A 19534-nucleotide genomic window follows, 5' to 3' on the forward strand; every position below is an offset into this window, starting at 1 on the left:
TGAGGAAACATTCACCTTGCCACACAGATCTTTTTAAAAGGGTTTTATTGAATTTACGTACTATAAAAATACACCTGTTTTAAGTACAATTTAATGGTTATTAGTGTACTAACAGAATTGCACAGTCATCGCCACGGTCCGTGTTAGAACTTTTCCGTCACCCCAGAGAAGCCTGGTGCCCAGTTGCCATCACCCCCTTGCTCCCCCAGCCCTGGCAGAGCTGTGGACCACCTTTCTGTCTCGCCTTTCCTGGCATCCCACACAAGTGGAGTCACACAGCGTGTGGTGTCCAGCTTCTCTCACTCAGCACTTGGTCCACATCACTGTATGCACGTCTGACTGCTCTGAGCCAAGGGGTTAAAGCATGGATTTTGAGTCAGTAGTCGGGGCTGGACTGCAGCTCTACACCTTACTAATCATGTGACGGTAAACCCGGCACTTAGTCCCGTGCCTGGCACGTAGCAGGTGCTTAGTAGACGTTTGCAGAGTGAGGGGCCTGGAATCAGCACAGCTACTCCTGATGCTAAGGCCAGTGAGCCGTTTTCTCCCAGGGAAGGTTAGAAGATGGCACTGCACCCCAGTGAACAGTGACTTCATGGCATCCTTCCCAGAATCCGGGTTTGCGGTGGGTGATATGCCCTGGCTTCACCCAGGGGCAGGAACAGATTTGAATACGGGCGAAGTGTGCCCGAGAGCCATGGACGTTCCCGTGGAAAGGGGTTAGGGACCATCTCCCCAGATGCATGCAGGCTCAGTGATGTCCACCCAGCGGGCAGGGGCGGAGGGTGGGTGGGTGATACCGTGATTCACCTGTGATTGAAAGGAGTACATGGACCACAGGCCCTTCACACATCATGACTGCTTGCCAGGGGCGTGGTGGGCGGGTGATACCGTGTTCAGGGCGGGCTCACAGGCGGACGCTTGCGTATGACTCTGGAAGGGACTGGAAGGGTTTCAAGGAAATGCAGTCGGAGGAAACAGAAAAATGTCAAACCCCAATAACATACCTTTGGCTTTTCAGAAGCATAGAAACATCTGCATTTAAGCTTCATGAAAAGAAGTAATTCTGTTCCTTTCACCCTGTTCATGATAGGGCACCCTTCCCAAGCTCACGGCGAAATCCAACTGCCGCTTTGAAATCGAGTGGATCACCGAGTACGCCTGCCACAGGGATTACCTGGAAAGCCGGAGCTGCTCTCTGAGCACCGAGCAGCACGACATTGCCATTGACCTCCAGCCGCTCAGCCAGCTCGGAGGTGAGTGGGTGGCTGGGGGCCGGGAGGTGGGAGAGGGAATGAGAGCCCAGGGGCCGAGCTCCCCCTGCCCGGGGGTGGGCGTTTCAAGTTTGATGCGTAACAGAGCCTCTTCTTGTTTATCCCCCTTTCCTTAGCTTCAAACTCCTCGTACTATACTGCAGAGGGAGAGGAATATGTTTTTCATTTGCATGTCTGTGGAGGAACTGAAACACACATCTGTAGTGGGAAAGATGCTGCGGTTTGCCAAGTGAAGAAGTCAGATTACACTCAAGTCAAAGTGGCAGGGAAGCTCCAGAATCAAACCCTTCGGTGCGTACGGCCTTCACGTTAACTTTAAGCGCATCGTGCGTGTTTCTGTGAAACATAACATACTCCCCTGCCTTCCTTCTCCTTCCATTTTCCGCAAAGCACAGGGAAATCAGTTAAGCTGGCATGATTTTCCTGCATGAGTCAGGCAAGTGCCGTTTGTCCCTGACCAGGTGGATGTTTTTCCTGGCTTTACAGTAAGAATGCTTCTTTAATATGGTTCGCTTTATAATCTGTTGTTTGTAGGGAACCGTACTGTAGGAAAGCTGTGTCATTAGTTGATTTGGCTTTTGTAGTTTACAATTTACGTTTCCGAGGAGTTTTGATTTTTCTCTGGCGGTTTGAGAATCTGAAACACCATTGGCATCACACACAAGTGTTGAACAACTAGGAAAACACATTGATCACAATTCTCGTGACCCTTACCTCGGTAGTTACCTTCACAAAAGCTTTATCAAAATGTAGTGTCTCAAAAAAAAAAAAAAAAAAAAAAAAAAAATGTAGTGTCTCTGACCTGAGGGACCAGGATCCCTCAGGTCAGACTTTTTATGGCAGTTGCTGGAAAAGCTGTGTCTTCTTGGGCATGACTTATTTTGTACAAAATCCAAAAATGAGAGCGGAAGAGTCCTCACGGTCCTAGCACAACCGTCAGTGCCTTTCCCCAGCCAGTTCTTACTTTGAAGTAAGAGGACGAGAAGCCCGTCCATTCGGAATTCATTTCCTGTAGACGGTTCTTCCCCAGCCGATGAGAGGGCTCGCTGTTCTGTGTTGGTGCTGATCTGTGCACGGTATGCGAAGGCTTACTGTAGAAATGTTTAAAGATTCAAGTTTCTTTCTTGGTTCTACCAAACGTCTGCGTGTGTGTATTACAAAAACCTAGGTACTCAGACGGAGACCTCACCTTGGTATATTTCGGGGGCGATGCATGCAGCTCCGGCTTCCAGCGGATGAGCATCATCAACTTCGAGTGCAATCAGACTGCGGGTGAGTGCGCCCTGGGTCAGCCGTGTATCTGCATGGGTGGGCGGGGTCCGTGGAAACGTGGAGCGCTGAGTGGGGTGGTCACACGTCCTCCTGCAGACGTGGCCCCTTTGAGGCCCCCTCTGTCGTAGCGGGTAGGAGTACCCCACCCCGCCGTGCCAACGGCTGACACACACGTCTTGTTTCCGTCTTCTGTTTGTTTGGGGACTGGGCCCAACATCAGGCTCGCTGGGAAAGCCTCTCTGTCCTGAATTTTTGCTATCATGGAGTGCGTTCATAGCCGGCAGTCTGGGTTTACTCACCACCTTCTGATGGGTTGTCACTAAACAACTCTTCTTTTAGGAAATGAGTTTCTAGGTGACCCTTTTTGCAAATGGTGGCCCTGCTGTAGAGGTGGGATTTGGGGATCTCGAGAGACCCCAGGGCAACTTTAAGTAGAATGTTTGGTTTTTCTGAGTGACTCGGAGAGGCTACCTTGAAGTCACAGTGGCACTGGCATTTCACAGAGCCGCGCTGCCGTCCATATCTCAGAGATTCTGAGCACGGTTTGCGTCCCTTGAGAGGTGATGGGATCCCACCATCGTGAGAGAGCCGCCCCATCAGTGGATCCCCAAGCTGTGACCCCAGGTGCCCCGCAAGCCGGCCGAGCCCCTGCACAGAGCTCTGGTCTGGGAGCCGCCTGGGTCTGGCCCCGTCCGCACAGCCGGCACAGCCTCGCACGGCCGCCCCACCCCTGAGGGTCTCCTGGCCCCTCACTGTTTGTTTTGTGCGTTTCTATGGTAGAGCTCTTAACCATCTGGTCACGGGGCAGGTTCCTGCGTGACTCACTGCGGGGCCTGGGGGAGGCAGCTGTGCGTGACGGGAGCTGTGCTCCAGAAGCAAGCGGGTCTGGTGGTGGAGGCAGGTAGGAGGGGTGGCGACCACCGCCGAGCGCTGGTCACCCGCCCGGAGAGCCGGCAGAGGATCACCTGGGCTGAAGCAGGAGGGACACCTCACAGCAGGACGCCCCTTGACTCCTGGCTCCTCCGGCCGTCGTCACCGTTGTTCTCAGCCCCCTTCCCCCGCCACGTGCGCTCCGAGCCCACGTTGGAGGCATGTTCTCAGTTGATGCGTTGAACACATTTTATTAGTACCTGTTTGCTCAGACCCTGCGAAGCCTAGGGATGCTGTGATGGCGGAGAGCTCCCCGGGCATTTACACACCAGAAGCAGAGAGAGAGGTGAGGGCGGTGATGACCGTAGTGCAGGCGGACACGGGCAGGTTGCGGGTGCCTGGCCAGGTCTGTCACCTGGGCCTTTATCAGGAGGGAGGCACTGAGGTCAGGGGTCTGGGGTCTGGGTGCCCCCGAGGACCGAGGCACTTGAGAGGAGGTGCTGGGTGAGGGAGCCCTGCAGGGCAGTAGGGGCAAGCCGGGCGCAGAAGCCGTGTGGCCATGGGGGCTGGTCTCTGTGGCAGGAGGAACAAACAGCTTACGCAGAGGCGGGAATTTGGGTAGCTGTGAGCAGGTCAGAGCTGGGTGTCCAAGCCATGGCTAAAGAAGAGGTGGAGCGACATTGTGCAAAGCTCGTGTGTCCTGCGGAGGAGCTGGACTTTATCTAGAGATCAGCGTGAAGGGACTAAGCCGGGGTGGCCGTGCATCTGGCTTGGGCGTGGCCTTTGGATCCATCTCCCTTTGGTTTGAATGCCCGCCCTGCCTTCCCCAGATTCTCCATCTTTCTTCCGTCATCCTCACCTCTTCCAGGCTCGTAGGAGACCCTCTCCGAAGTCCACCCCTTCTACTCTGTGTCCAGGCCCCTGGGAAATGCAGCCTCCGTCTCATCCCAAGTCCCCAGACCCTCGGGCGCTCGGGCTGCCCGGGTCTCCCGACTCCCCTGCTGCTGGGCTGCTCTGCGGTGGGCGACTTGTGTGGGCCGAGGCTCCCTCTGTCCTGTCGCCACCTCCTTTGGCCCTGGTCTGTCTGCACTTCTTATAAATGACTTGGCCGCGATCTCTGGGAATGCGCTGATCTCATTTGGGCATGTTGGGAGGATGGAACAGTGATCCAGAAAGATCCCAGCAGACGAGGAGGATGTTGAGAAGGGCCCGTGGTCAGGGGCTCCCAGGGAAGAGGGATGGACATCCAGGAGTCGTGCCAGGAAGCTAGAGCCCAAGGGGGCTGAGGCGGGAAAAAATAGGAGAGGCCATTTGTTTTTCCTTTATTCCTTTTTGTCATACAAGTGTTCAAATATATAAGTAGAAAGAACGTTAGAGTGAAAACCTACACACCCACCACTCAGGCTTAACGGCCGTTAATGTTTCACCAAACTTGCCTCATATTTATATGCTCTGTCACGTTACCAGTGGATCGGAACACTCCACCCAAACGGCAGGAAAGGACATTCCTTCACGTAACCTCAGGGCCATTATCAGGCCTGGCAAAACTAATAGCCAGGGCCTTAATCCTGAGGACTCATGTCATTGTGATTGGGACACGGAGACCAGATCCAGAGACTTGAGATGTTTTTGAGCCTACTCTCAGGCTGGAGCTGGATTATGAAATATTTAAGACTCCTCTAGCTCTGTGATCTGGAGCCAACTGTAGGTACTATACTCTATGTACGCTAAAGTTATTTCATTATTACCTTGTTTGAATTTAAATTTAGAGTTTTTAGAGAAAACCCCTTGGTGGAGTCTGTGTTTATTGGCTCAATGTAATAATGTATTTTTGCATGTTGAATTGGGTGTTGATTGGCTATGGAATATTATGAAATGTGGTTTATAGTTCAACTTGGATCTCCAGGAATTATTTATGCTTCTGAATCTAGGGTTTCATGCCTTTCAAGACACAGAGGTGCATAAGTTTATTTTTTTGTCCATAATATATATATATTTTACCATTTGTTTCAATAACTTACATCTAGTTTGATGTAATGTGATACCTGATTATTGGTGATCCTGTCACATAAGGACATTAGACCGTTTTGCGGGGAGGAGAGGGATGTTAGCATAGGCCAGTAAAAAACTGTCCACAGATTCAGGTGACTCATGATCACGCTGAAGACTTATTTTCTTTAATTCCGTGCAGGCGTTAGGGGGCTGTGCTCCACGTGGTCATCTGGGGACCTTTGCATTTTCCACCTCGTGTTGCTGCTGTCTGTGGACGTGGCTTCCAAGGACTCTGCAGAATGGGAACAGCAGTTTTTTTAATGGACCAGAACTAAGAGGCATGGCCCAACCTCAAAGGCAGTGAGGCGGGAAGTGCAGTTTAGCCGTGGGCCTAGAGGGAAAGATAAACCGGTTTGGTGAGCAGGCAGCATGGGTTTCTGTCCCAGAGCGGTGGGGGGATGGGGCAGCCGGTGGGGGGATGGGGCAGCCGCCTGCTGCTCAGGCAGGAGCTTGGTTTCACTGGGAGGGTCCACTTTTTGCCTTCAGCTGGCGCAGAATCCACGTACCCCCAGGACTCGTAAAGGGTGTGCTGGGGAACGTGCTGGAGCCTGGAGAGCCAGGAAGCTTTCAGGATTGAGACTGATGGAGAGATTACAGAAAATCATCCTCATCCTGCTGGTGGGTGGAAACCGTAGGGCATAGCGGTCCTGAAGGCAAGGCCATTGTGTTTAAATAAACAGCGTGGTTTGGTAGTGAGGAGACTTCCTTTACTATTCTCTGAAAATTCTTCGAGGAATTAAATAAGAATGCAGGTAGGGTGCATGCCAGTGGTTATTTAAATTTTATTTAAAATGGGCTCTCCTTTTATTTAAAATGGGCTCTCCCAGCAGATCATTAGTAAGTTTCAGATGCAAATGTAGCTCCTGTGTAGGAATGGACCCTGGAACCATTCATAGTATTATTTAATCATCTGTAAACTTATCTGGTAAAAGAAAAACACTGAATGCATCAAGTTTTCAGGAAACACAGATCTTTTCTGAACAGTGAAATACCAATCCTATGGGACTAAACTGTATGTAAAGCTTGAAGGAGCAGGGGTGGGGAGCATGTTGAAAAGAGGCGAAGCAGCTTCACTGCTCCCTCGGTGGAGGGCACGGCGGACCCCCAGCTAGAGCGGGTGCCGTCGGAAGGGAAGTTGGGAGCACTGGTTCTTAAAAGAGAATGGCTTAGAGGACTTACTAAAAAAAAAAAAAAAGAAAACAAACCAAAGACACACAGTAGCGCAGGAAAGTCTTGCCTTGTGGTTATGAGTCTGGCTTCGGGGCCAGACCGTCTGGGTTTGATTTCTGGCTCCTCTGCCCTCTAGCTGTGAAGCCATAGGCAAATTATTTAGCCCCCCTAAATCTGCAAAATGGGACTAAGAGCGTCCCTGTGTCGTAGGATCTCACGGTTTAAATACGCGAATGTATGTGAAGTACCTAACACAGAGCCTGTTCTCTGCATCCAACCCCTGTGGAGGGCTCAGTGCTTAGCATGGTGCCTGCCTCAGCTTGTGCTCCGTGTGCCTTAGCCGCTGTCGCTGGTGTTATAATTATGATGTTTATAATATTAAAGATTCACTAGAAGTTGCAATTGAAACAGCATTCGCCCTTGGTACAGAATCTTATTTCCCTTTCCGTTAGAACAATGTGCACTTCAGGGCCCTAAACCTCAAGGAAGGTAAATCATGTAGGAGGTCCAGAGGAGGATCATTAAACCATCAAGGGGCGGAAAACGGACCTAAGCGCCAGCAGTGCACTAGCTCGGAAAGGCGAGGGGATAGAATTTCTGGTACGGGAAAAGTCAACAGAGTTTGCTGAATCCCAGGCTACGTGGACGCGGAAGCGGCACATGAAGGCCTGGCTTGCAGAGCGGAGCTGAGCCGGGAGGGCTCACGGTTGAGAACCCCGTGGGGCTCCCTCAAGCTGATTGGAGTGGGGTGTTAGAGACCCACGCGTGCCAGAGTCCCCAGGATCCGGGATGCTGGCCCCTCTCGGGGCGAGGTTACTAAACCTCAGCGCCCTTCAGCTGGGAGCGGCTGCAGACCGTATCCCTCTTCCGTGCTCATTTTAGGGGCGAGTCCTGGGGAACTTCTCCTGCTCACACTCACATCATTAAGCCAGTGGCACTCCTCTGGAACTGGAGCCCTGATCTCTGCCCCCCTTAGGGTGACTCCCTGTTCTGGCTTGGTGTTTATGAGCCTCTCGGAGACCGACCGCAGCCCTTGAGCAGCCAGGCGCTGCCTGGGGCTCCCACCCCGCTGCAAACAGGCTTCTGTCCTCTTGAGACCATCCCACCGAGACGAAAGGGACACAGGCCTGCCCTGCAGGGTTTAGGTTGTGTGAAACGCAGTAATAAAGCCACTCTGATCTCTGGGTTTGAGCCCGGAACTTGTTTGCCTGCACAGCTGCTATGGGTGTCCTGTTTGCTGTCTCTGCTCCTGGGGCGTTCCTGGGTTTTGGTCACATCATGGGTGCTTTCTTCCTTTTGATGCGGCACAGGTAACAACGGGAGAGGGGCCCCCGTGTTCACCGGGGAGGTGGACTGCTCCTACTTCTTCACGTGGGACACGAAGTATGCCTGCGTGGACGAGAAGGAGGCTCTGCTCTGCGGCGTCTCCGACGGGAAGCAACACTTCGACCTGTCGGCCCTGGCCCGGCACTCAGGTAGGCCCACCGCCCGCTCGAGCACGTTCTCTCGCCTCTTTCCCACGAGTACGTTTGGAGATGCTGTTCCTGTTTTCCTTGTCAACTAACTGTATCGTGGCCTTTCCCCGCTTCTCACGGAGCAGTGTGAATGATCAGAAAGGACACTGAATCAGGAGGCGAGATATCTGAATTTGAGGTCGGCGTTACTGTTTTCTACTTGGAATACCTTGGGCTCATCTTATCGTAGTTCAGTAAAAACGGCCAAGTGCCTTCTGTGTGCCAGGCCTTGTGCTTTGTGATTAGGAAAAAAAAAATTTTTTTAAAACTTTTGTTGCTAAGAGGGTAGATCTTAAAAGTTGTCAAAATCCCCACGAAGATTGGCGCCTCTGTGTGGTAATGGTCGTTAAGTGCACTTGCTGAGGCAGTCTTTGCGCAGTATATCCATACATCAAATCATACTGTACACCTACAACCGCTGCGTGTCATGTGTCAGTCACAGCTCAGTTAAAAAGAGTTTAAGCTCTTAGAACAGCCTTCAAGCAGGCAGTGTTCCCACTTAGCACAGAGACTGTGAGGCCCAGAGGGTTGCACACCTGGGCTGACAGGTGTATGTCGTCCCCCCCGCCCCCCGCCCCGTCTCACTGCCTCTTTCCTGTCTCTAAATCAGGATTTGCATTCCCTGACCAACCTCAGATTCTTTTGTGAGGCTGAAAGGAGGCGGGATGTGGGACCTGTCACAGGGGCTGGCTCACGGTGAAGACCCGTGGAGGTTAATTTATTTGTCCTGTGAACCAAGGCTTGCGGAGTGTTTGTTGCTGGCGGGGGCTGGATGAGGTGTCGGGGATACGGCAGCAAAACCCGGCGAGCACGACCCCTACCCCCCGGGCCTTGGAATTTAGCAGGGGGCACAGAAGACTGAACAAAAAGCGTGGGGCCACCCAACAGGGATAACCAGATCTAGGTGGGGATTTCTAGTTTCACCCTTTTAGCAGCCCTGGAATTGGGCATAGATAGAAGCAAGTTGCCTCTGTAAAGTGGAATAATACACAAGACGGAGAATGGCCTGAAGTCACATAGTCACCAGCTACTATTGGAACGATTACTCACGTGTTCAGAGTCCCAGCTGCTTGGGAAAGCATCACATTAGAAGGAGAATTCCTCCTTCGTGGGGTGCTGGAACGCTCTCCTTTGAACACGAGCCCCACTATAGATGCTGTCGGGCAGCGAATTGCCCGGGGAATAACCGTCTCGGTGCTTTCCTGGTTCAGCACCTTTGAGCCCTGGGGCAGGTGCCGTGGTTACAGTCTGTGCCCTGGCCAAGAGGCTGCATTTCTGTCTGCCGAGCGGGAAGAGCTCTCACCTCCGCTCAGACCCGGGTTTGAGGCCCGGTTCTGCCGCATCCAGCTGTGTTTACTTGAGCAAGTTACACCCCCGCCCCCCAATTTTCTTACAGTAAACTGAGTGGTGGTTTCAGATCCTAGGATCTGCGAGGATGCAGAGATGCGTTCGTACTCGGCCGGCTTGGGCCACCTCTCCGGTTCTCTGGGACCCAGGTTATTTGTGTAGTGTTTGCACCCAGATATCTAAGGAAGCTGTGAGGTGAGATCTCACATCCTTCCCTGATGGTTTAAAGAAGTCCTCCTGCCTGAACGCTCTTCAGCCCTCCCCAGCCCAGCCACAGCTTTCAGGACAGTGTTTGTCCTTGTTCACTGCGTGGTCGGCCGTGAGTCCTTCCCGGTTATTGACACCGGTGTGTAGTCGCTGTGTTACCAGCGATGCGGGATCTTCCTTTTAAACCCCAGTGTCCAGTCCGCACAAGACACATCCTCACTATCTGTGTGTCCACCTTCCCACGCGGTTCCAGTGATGCCTTTGGGGGCTGTTTGGGGCTGGTCCGCCTTTGACTTGCTGTCTGCTCTCAGCCTGTGTTCCTTCTGCCTTCCACGGATTTTCTTCTGTTCGTGCACGACTGAGTCATGAACGCTTTGAGTTAAGGGACCACACGTATCTTGTTTATCTTCCGGGGGCACTGAGCACTAAGCCCTGGGCCAGGTCTGCCTTATCTGTGGTCTGGAGGCAGATGCGTCACCAGTGGCATCTCAAGTCCGGCCTGGCGTCTGGCTTTGCTTTTCAGTTTCTGATTTCAGACTTTGGGGCTTGGGAGAATTTTGCTGCTTAATCCTCTGGCAGCCCCCCCACCCCCACTTAAGCCTCCTCTTCGGAGGAGCTGTTCGGGGCTGGCTCGTTTCTGTCACATTCAAGACAGGCTTGAGATTTTCACTGAGTTCGTGTGCCCTCAGCCTGCTGGGTCCAGAAACGTGAGTGCCTGGTGTCTAGCAACCACAGGCCTGGTGAGCTTCAGGCCTTTACCTTCCGCTTAATCACCATTTATGGTGTGACTCACAGAGAAATAATCACTGTCTTTGGCTGGAAGACTCTTTTTTTTTTTTTTTTTTTGGTTACAGAACTGGAACAGAATTGGGAAGCCGTGGATGGCAGCCAGAGGGAACCAGAAAAGAAGCATTTCTTCATTAACATCTGCCACAGGGTCCTGCAGAAGGGCCGGGCGAGGGGCTGCCCCGAGGACGCGGCCGTGTGCGCCGTGGGTGAGTGATGCCCTGTGCCTGTAGGTAACGCGGAGCCCGGCTGCATCCAGGTTGGAGTGAATTAGAAGTTCTTCCTGTGGTTTATCTCAGCCTCCTTTCTGTGGGTTCAGCGTATAAAGGATGGTGAAGAAAAGAGTTTAATGACTCAAATGTAGGGAACTGGTGCGCTCGGGTGTCTTGAAGTTGGCTGAAGCCTTCTGATGTGGCCTCACTGGAAACGGGAGGCAGCGGGTGGGGGGAACTGGTTACCTTTCCGCTCCGTCACCTGTGGAGGAGCATTGCCAGTGCTCGTGTAGAACTGATTTTGATTTTTAACAACCTTTCTGCCTGGAATTGTTCAAGCATTACGGCTTCAGGCCAGTGGTGTCTTGTAGCCTCGTGTGAGAGCACTGGACCCCTTGGGTTCCTTTTGCTGTAACTGTGTTGGTTGCGACTTCTCAGTTGGATGTAAGTGTTTATAGCATATTAGTTGTTTGTCACTTAAGACTCCCCTGGAAAACGACAGGCGGTGACAGTAATTGGAATCTGTTACAAGCATTAGCTGAGGGATTGTGAACCCAGGTTGGATTTTAGGAATTCTCCCAGGATTCAGACTGGGTGGTGTGTCTTTTAAAAGCAGGTCCAGCCATGTCCCTGCCTTTATTTAAGAAGGACTCGAGACAGACCTTCAGTAAAAGTTCACTGAACCAAGAAATAAGTGGTCACGTTTTTGGCTGGCTGAACAGGTTTAATTAGTTTCTGCTTTGGTCATGGGACAAATAAATGCTGCCCCCTCGGTTTCGACAGGCCTCGTGTCTCAGGAGAGCTGAGGGCCCCGCAAATGGGGGAACAGTGTTGTTTTCCGGGTGGTGTGACATGCGTTCTTGCCTTTCTGCCTCTTGTGCCCTCAGAGGATGTTGTTTATTCACTCTCGGGCTTTCCTCCTAAGCCTGAAGGTGCCCTTGGGGTCCTCAGTGTGGCTGCCACTGACTGCCCTGCCAAACTTGTCACTCTAGAGAAACCCACTGACCCTCCGAACACCTGCGGGGTCTCGGCTCATTTCTGGTCCCTCTTCGTCTGTGTCATTATCATTTTTAATCACGTCTCCTGTTTTTTTCCCTTTTCTTTTCTCTTTTCCAGATAAGGACGGAAGTAAAAATCTGGGCAAATTTCTTTCTTCTCCCACAAGAGAGAAAGGACACATTCAGCTCTCTTACTCAGATGGTGATGAGTGTGGCGGCACGAAAATACACACAAATATAACACTCGTGTGCAAGCCAGGTACACGTTACAAACGCGCGGCGCCTTCGTGGGCTTCCCCAGCGGCAGCCGCATTCTTTAGTTTTCGGTCTGCTGCTGGCCCCTGCCTGGGTGACAAGGCAGCGTGGGCTCGGGCCGAGCGCGGAGGCTCCAGAAGCATTAGTGTTGGTCCATCGGACTCGACCCCCCTCCCCAGCCCCAGCGCAGCGACGGAGAAACCATATGGTGTCCAGGGGGGTCGTGCTGCAGTTTTCCAGATGAGTTATGCTCCTGGCACGGCTTCCTCTTCCTGAGGCCTGGTGCAGGCTGATGTGGAGGCCGCTCCACTTCCTCCGAGGGGGGAGCATCACAAGTGCTTGAAAACACTGTCCGTGATCTCAGCGTCGATACACACAATGCACCTTGTTTTTCAGGGTCAAGGTCTATACAGATCCACACATTTTTATGGTCCTCAAAACATAGTATTTTGTGAAGACTCTTTTATGTTTCACTGCTGTGTTTATAATTTTTAGGGGCTTCCTTGTTGCTAATGGCTTGGTTTTACTATTTTTAAGCATTTTCCCTATTGTTGGGTTAATAGCATGTTTCCAGTGTTGGTGATTGTGCTGTGACATATCCTCTCTACCTCTTGTTGGGAAATTTCCTTTGGATAAATTCCCAGCTGTGGGATAAGTTCAAGGACCAGGACAGTTTTTTGTTTTGTTTTGTTTTTTTAATTTTTTAAAATGGTAAAATATACATAATATAAGATTTATCGTTTTAAAGGAATTGCGATAAAATAGATGTAACATGCAATTCACCATTTTAATCATTTTTGAGTGCACAGTTCAGTGGCAATTAAGCACCTTACATTTACATTGTACCTTAAATACGTTTACACCACCATCCATCTCCAGAACGTTCTCGTCCTCCCAAACTGAAGCTCCGTCCCCATTAAACACAGACTGCCCCCCAGCCCTGGCCCCCAGCCTTATCCTTTCTGTCTCCGAAGGTTTGACTACTCTAGGGGCGTCAGATCGGCATTTGTAGGAGTGTATTTAGAACAAGGGAAGCTTTTTGAGACCGGATCAGTGATGGGTCTTTCTTCCCCATTGGCAGGTGATTTAGAAAGTGCCCCAGTGCTGAGAACTTCTGGGGTGGACGGTTGCTTCTACGAGTTTGAGTGGTACACGGCGGCGGCCTGCGTGCTGTCCAGGACCGAGGGGGACAACTGCACCGTCTTTGACTCCCAGGCAGGTGTGTGTCCGAGCGCCTCGTGGGGCAGGCGAGCCTGCACCTGCTTAGCTTGTTTTTGTTTTGTTCTTAACATTTTCTGTGAGTGTTTCAGAGATAATCTGTGTTCGAATTATATTAATACTGTTTGACCAAAACTCTGAAAATCTGGTGTTTCAGGCTTATCTGAGATAATGAAAAACCTGTCATATTCAAAGTCGAGGTAGGTTTGCTGATCGCAAAACCTGAGGAGCACAGGAAGTAAATCATGTTTGAAAAGGCTTTTCACATGAATTTCTGGCCAGGAAACCCAGCACCGTTGACTTTTCACGGCCGTTGTATTGTGGTCGTCCCACTTTGAACACACTGGTTGTTTATTCACCCAGAGTTCTGGGCTCTGACGTGGGTCTTCGGTGAATGCAGCAGAAGGGGCGTGGTGATGGGGGACCCGTCTCCAAGGGGAAAGTGTTGGTGATGGCGGTCCTGGTAGCTCCCGTCCCAGCCGTTGGGCAGGCCTGGCCGCGAGCTTCTCCTGGAGGCCAGGAGCTGAGGGGGCTCTTCTTCGCTGTGGTCTCACTGACCTGGGATGGTCTTGATTCTTTTTTAGGGTTCTCTTTTGACTTGTCGCCTCTCACAAAGAAGAATGGTGCCTACAAAGTTGAGACGGAGAAGTACGAGTTTTATATCAACGTGTGTGGTACAGTGTCCGTGGGCTTCTGCCAGCCGGACTCGGGAGCCTGTCAGGTGTCAAAAAGGCAAGTGACTGTTCCCAGTTCCCGGTCTTCCGTTAGGTATCTCGTGCTCACAGGTATTTTATTCTGGAGTAGGTGTGTTGTCTGCTGACATCTTTGCTTTATGACGAGTGTGTAAACTCTGGGAAGACCTGGACTGAAAACCAGAGGATGCTGCTGGGGGTTTTCGTTTCCCAGAGAAGGAGCAGGACAGGAAGTGGAATCGTGCAGCGCCTCACTTCTGTGTAGTCGGCACTTCTCAGTTGTTAGATGGACTTATGTACACGCTTCTCCTTTCAGTGTTGTGTTAGTCCAGGGAGCTGTGCCTTAAACCAGCCGCGCTGAGCGTGGATTTGGGTCTGGTGTGGGGTGGGATTGCCCTCGCCCCACCGCTGCGCTGCGATCCTAACCACGGTCCCGGCGCTGCCACCCCCTACACTGTCCCCGGCGCTTCCTTCAGCATCGCAGCATCACAGAGCTTCTGGTCTTGGTATCTTTCCTGAGAGACATTTGTTTATTTGTTTTAGTGGTGAGAAGTCTTGGAACTTGGGACGCAGTAACGCTAAGCTTTCATATTATGACGGGATGATCCAGCTGAACTACAAAGATGGCACGCCCTATAATAATGAAAGGCACACGCCAAGATCCACGCTGCTCACCTTTCTCTGTGATCGAGATGCCGGAGTGGGTTTCCCTGAATATCAGGTACGGGTTGTGCTGTGTGTGTGCCCGTGTGTGCACACGTGTGTGCCCGTGTGTGTGTCTGCAGAGCGACGGGGGCAAGGAGGGAGAGAACGTCAGTCTTGTAAAGGCAGGGGAAGAGAAAAAAGTGGTCAGGACAGGGCTTGTGACTTTTCTGGAGCGAGACAAGATTCTGTTGTAGGTGACGTAGGAGCTGGGATGGTCCCTGGGGATAAACCGTGAAGTTATCTGGCTCCCCAGGACTTACACAGGAGCCTGTCCTGGGACCTTTTATTTAGAAGGAGAGCTATTATTAGTCTGGTTTCCTGGGCAAATCATCATCTCCTATGATTTGCCAGAGGACATGGGCAGCATTCATTTTCTGAGCTGTTGCTTCAGTGGGCTGTACACCTCAGTCACAGCCCATGACACTGTTGGCTTTGGGTACAAAACACACAAAAGCATCAAAACCATCCCATATTCCCGTTTAACAGAGGATAGCTTTGCATCTTAATTTACTGCTGGGCAATCTTCCTTTTAATAAAATGAGAGGGGATGGGCAAAGTTAAGTGAACTTTCCTGTGGTTTTTATTTAGAAAACAATGCCCCGTCTTTTTAGAAAGGCTGGCTTTGTGCCCCGTCTGTTTAGAAATGCCGGCTTTGTGTAACAATCACTCTTCTCTGCCACCCCTCCCACGTCTGCCCTCGTCCTGAGATTAGGAAGAAGATAACTCTACCTACAACTTCCGGTGGTACAGCAGTTACGCCTGCCCGGAGGAGCCCCTGGAGTGTGTGGTGACTGACCCCTCCACGATGGAGCAGTACGATCTCTCGAGGTGAGGCGTGTCAGCCAGCCCTTGGCCTGGCCCCAGTCCAGATAGGGCTGACTGAGGTCGATTAGACCCTGCTGGTGAGCACGCAACTCAGCCGATGATAGGGAATCACGTTAGTTCTCGGTACAGGACCGAGGTGGGGAGCTTTAAGCAGAACGAGTTCTGCGAAATGGTCCTGTAGCCTGTGCGAGATTAACCAGTCTTCGCCCAGCAAAGCCTCAGTCTTCACCGCATCATTTAAAGCAATGCCTGTCGGTGCAGAGGTGCGGGGCCAGTTCCAGGTGTGCCGGGGGCTGCATTTAGTGAGGTCGAGAACAGAGGTGTGCCGGCTTTGGTAGTTTGGTGGGCGGGGCATGTTTCCTTCAGTATTTCTCTAACTGCTTAGAAATGAATCGTAGGACCGAAATCTGTCAGCTTGAAAAGCATGCATTTCCCTTTGAAATTTCAGTCTAGCAAAATCCGAGGGTGGTCGTGGAGGAAACTGGTATGCCCTGGACAATGCCGGGGCACACAACACGTGGAGGAAGTACTACATAAATGTGTGTCGACCTCTGAACCCAGTGCCGGGCTGCGATCGGTACGCGTCCGCTTGCCAGATGAAGTACCAAAACGACCAAGTGAGTCTGCCGTCCCCTCCTGAGCCCAGGACTTGGTGGTGGAGGGGGCTGTTTCGGGACTATCAGGTCTAAGCAGGCCTGGCTGCTGACGAGAAGCCCTCTGAGTGGGAGAGGGGCCTCGGGGTGAATTCTCCTTCCCCCCACAGATGTCGTATTTGAGTCATTGTTCAGATTTAAAATTTTAAAAAGCCTGGGTGTCGGGGACCTGTGCCCACAGTACTCAGCAGAGGAAGTGTCTCTGGGTGAGCAGCAGACATCTGTAAAGAATAGTTTTTGCTTCCAAAAGCTCTTACTTCTGGACTCATTAGGGGGCCACCTGCTCGGTAGAGTTGCTGTGGATGAACTAGATCCAAGCGTTAGCTCTCGCCAGGGTGCAGACTGCGCTTTGTCATCCGATGGAATGCAGTTACTGCCGGAGCTCTGGTATGTTTCCCTGGGCTCCGTGTACACGGTGCGTCTTAAAATAAAGAGGTATGTGTGCTTCTTTAAAAATAGCATGTCGGGAATGTACTTTTCCTGGCTTCTGTTGCACGGTGGCTTGGAGGTGTTTTAAAGGAAGCTGGCGAGCGCTCTCTGGTGGTTCAGGGTGAGCGCCCCGCGGTGTGTGCACGTGTACGTATGCGCGCGTGCTCTTTGTCGGAGCAACGGCCTCAAAGGACAGTCAGTCCTCATTATTCACAGATTCTGTATCTGCGAAGTTGTCTACTTGCTCATGTTGATTTGGAACTCCAAATCGGTACCGGGTGCTTTCACGGTCTTCTGTGGACGTGCTCAGAGTGGCCTGACGTGGCTCTGCGTTCTCGTCTCAGCTCTCCTACCCAGATGGCCAGAGGGTGGAGACACAAGGGGCGGGCGGTGCGGTGCCAGAAGCTCCTGGCTCCTGGCCCGGTGGGCGGGGTTTGAGTCCTTCCTCTGATGCCCGTTAGTGGGGTGGCCTTGGATAAGTCACTTAGCATGTCTGAACCTCGTTTTCTCTTTTGTAAAATAAAGAAAGTAGAATCTACCAGGATCTTGAGGATGCAAGATCACAGTCTGTGTGACATAAGTGTACATTTAGGTACCTCCAGTCGTCCCTTTTGGTGTGCGGGGAGAGGACTGGTTCCAGGACCTCGGCAGATACCAACATCTAAGGATGCTCACGACCTTTATATACAGTGTCGCAGTGTCTGCACGTCACCTACACACATCCTCGCTCTTAAGTTCCCTCTAGGTTACTTATAATACTTAACACAGTGTAAATGCTATGTTAATAGATGCTGGTGGCAAATTTAAGTTTTGTTTTTTCTGGAATTTCTTTCCCCTGAATGTTTTCGATCTGAAGTTGGTTGTACCTGCAGAGGTGGAACCTGTGGACATGGAGGGCTGACTGTGTTTCCCCTCTGTGTACGAACGGTGGTTCTGTATTCACTAATTCAGCATTTGTGGCGAGTTTCTAGAACACAAGTACTGTGAATAATGAGAATCCACTGTGTTAGTAATGAGGAAATCAGTTGTTTTCTCTTCAGAGGGAAACATAACGGACATGCATGGTTTGCAGGGTTCATTTTCTGAAACCGTCTCCATCAGCAACTTGGGGGTGGCGAAGACGGGCCCCACGGTGGAGGACAGCGGCAGCCTCCTCCTGGAGTATGTGAATGGCTCAGCCTGTACCACCAGCGATGGGAGACGGACCACCTACACCACCAGGATCCACCTCGTCTGTTCCAGGGGCAGCCTGGTAAGGAAGGCGCCGCTCGTCACCTGTGACCTTGGTTGCTTTGGGTTCCTCTGTGTCTCTTCACAGGGACAAAGGTTGATCTTAATTCTGCTTCAGGTCAGCATGTGATACAAACTCAAGGAGGCCAGGAGCACGGTAATGGTGTTTTCGTGGCTGTCCTTTCTCAACTTTAAGCCTGATCTCTTACTGCTGGTTTGTGACGTACACTGTGTGGTCTTCTGTAGACTTGAGTTCTGTCTCTGAGTGGTACAGACGCCGCCCTGCCTGATAGTTCCTGTGAGTTGGTGATCTGAGGATCACGGCTGCAGAATAGGTCTTAGAGACGGTTCAGTCCAAACAGCAGACTTCATAGATGAGGAGACTGAGGCTGGGTGCAGCTCAGGCCAATGGGTGAACACGGAGGGAGGTGTGTGTAATATGTCAGAGAAGCAGGAATGAAAAATCAAGGCTGGGAAATGGAGAAGGTGATGGAGATTGCATTTGGGCCCGAGTTCCTCAGCCAGTGCAGAACAGAAGAGAAAACTCCAAATAAAAATGCTCCGGGGTCATTGGGAATAGTCCCCATTGGTTTTTAAAAAACAATGTGGTGGAAGATGTATAACGTAAGATTTACCATTTTAGCCATGTTTAGATGTACAGTTTAGTGGCATTAAGTACGTTTACAGTGCTGGGCACGCATCACTGGTGTCCATTTCCAGAACTTTGTTATTCTAAACTTAATTTGATTTTTTTTTTTAACCTGGAGCTTTACATTTATACCTGGGTCACATGTTTTTTTGGATAATTGCCAAACTCTTAGATGAACACTGAGTGGGAATAATAAAGAGCTCATGTTTATTATCAAACAGATTATTTTCAAGGGCTGCTTATACTTTTTAAGGGTCTGCTACAGTGTCCTCTCACTTCGTAGACAAGAACCCGGCCCGGTGTGTCCACTCCTCTCCGCAGGCAGGGGGCCTCAGTCACTTAGATACTAGGCGTCCTGCAGACGCCAAGTTTTCTCTGTCCTTTGCCAGCACACGAGTTTTTCCCAAGAGATAATGTCATTAGAGCTTAAGGTCACTCTGATAAGGGAAGGAACATGTTAGCTGGCTGAGCACAGCCTGAGTTGTGCAAGGAAAGTGTCGCATAACTGAGCTGTAAACACACACTCTGATAAGCCGGAGTCGGCTTCCCGATTTCTGCTGTCCGTCCCAGGAAGGAATGCTGGCTGCCCAGCCCGGCCCTCAGCCCTCGGCCCTTGCCTCCTGCTGGGCAGGTCCGGGTGTCCCCTCCCTGGGCCTCATCCCACTCCGCTTCCCCTCTGTGGTGTCTCGTCGCCACGGAGATAGTGGACAGTTCCAGGAAGTTCTCTCGGACCCTTATTTTTTCAGCTTTCCTGTGACATCCTATTTGGACAGGGTTGTTCAGTTTCCAGAGCGAATGCACGTTGTTACTGTATCCCTCAGCGGTGCTGCAGGGGGTGGCGCGTTTCATGGGCCCAGGAAACACTGAGTGAGGGTCATGTCCCGGGGGGTTCCGCAGTCCCAGGACTTTGCACAGCCGCGTGGTGAGGCAGAGGGCTGGGTGTGTGTTCAGTTCACTGTTGGTGATACTGCGGCTGAGAGGGTGGGGACTTCAGATCAGAGGGCGCTTGGTGGGTGAGGCGTGCGGGACAGCCTAGCATCTCCTTCAGCCGTGCGTCTGGGCGGGCGTCTCACCTCCTCCGTGCCTCCATTTGCTCATCTGTACACAGAGGGCGGCTAGAGGTTGTCCTGAGGCTCAGTTGAGGAATGCTCATCACACTTGTTATTGAAAACACAC

At 51.6% G+C, this 19534-nt stretch overlaps 1 protein-coding gene across 1 annotated transcript in view; it reads left to right on the forward strand.

Annotated features, from left to right (window-relative positions):
• The window catches only part of IGF2R (insulin like growth factor 2 receptor), a 109738-nt gene that overhangs the window by 42169 nt on the left and 48035 nt on the right, over nucleotides 1-19534 (forward strand). The window contains exons 8-19 of the mRNA XM_081251059.1: nucleotides 1094-1256; nucleotides 1391-1565; nucleotides 2443-2546; nucleotides 7949-8113; nucleotides 10561-10701; nucleotides 11821-11961; nucleotides 13039-13176; nucleotides 13760-13907; nucleotides 14411-14588; nucleotides 15285-15400; nucleotides 15846-16014; nucleotides 17552-17731. Coding sequence (XP_081107185.1) covers nucleotides 1094-1256; nucleotides 1391-1565; nucleotides 2443-2546; nucleotides 7949-8113; nucleotides 10561-10701; nucleotides 11821-11961; nucleotides 13039-13176; nucleotides 13760-13907; nucleotides 14411-14588; nucleotides 15285-15400; nucleotides 15846-16014; nucleotides 17552-17731 — 1818 coding nt within the window. The remainder of the gene's footprint in view (nucleotides 1-1093; nucleotides 1257-1390; nucleotides 1566-2442; nucleotides 2547-7948; nucleotides 8114-10560; nucleotides 10702-11820; nucleotides 11962-13038; nucleotides 13177-13759; nucleotides 13908-14410; nucleotides 14589-15284; nucleotides 15401-15845; nucleotides 16015-17551; nucleotides 17732-19534) is intronic.

The sequence above is a fragment of the Mesoplodon bidens genome (assembly GCF_964165515.1).
Source record: "Mesoplodon bidens genome assembly, chromosome: 12".
In the NCBI taxonomy this organism is placed as follows: domain Eukaryota; kingdom Metazoa; phylum Chordata; class Mammalia; order Artiodactyla; family Ziphiidae; genus Mesoplodon; species Mesoplodon bidens.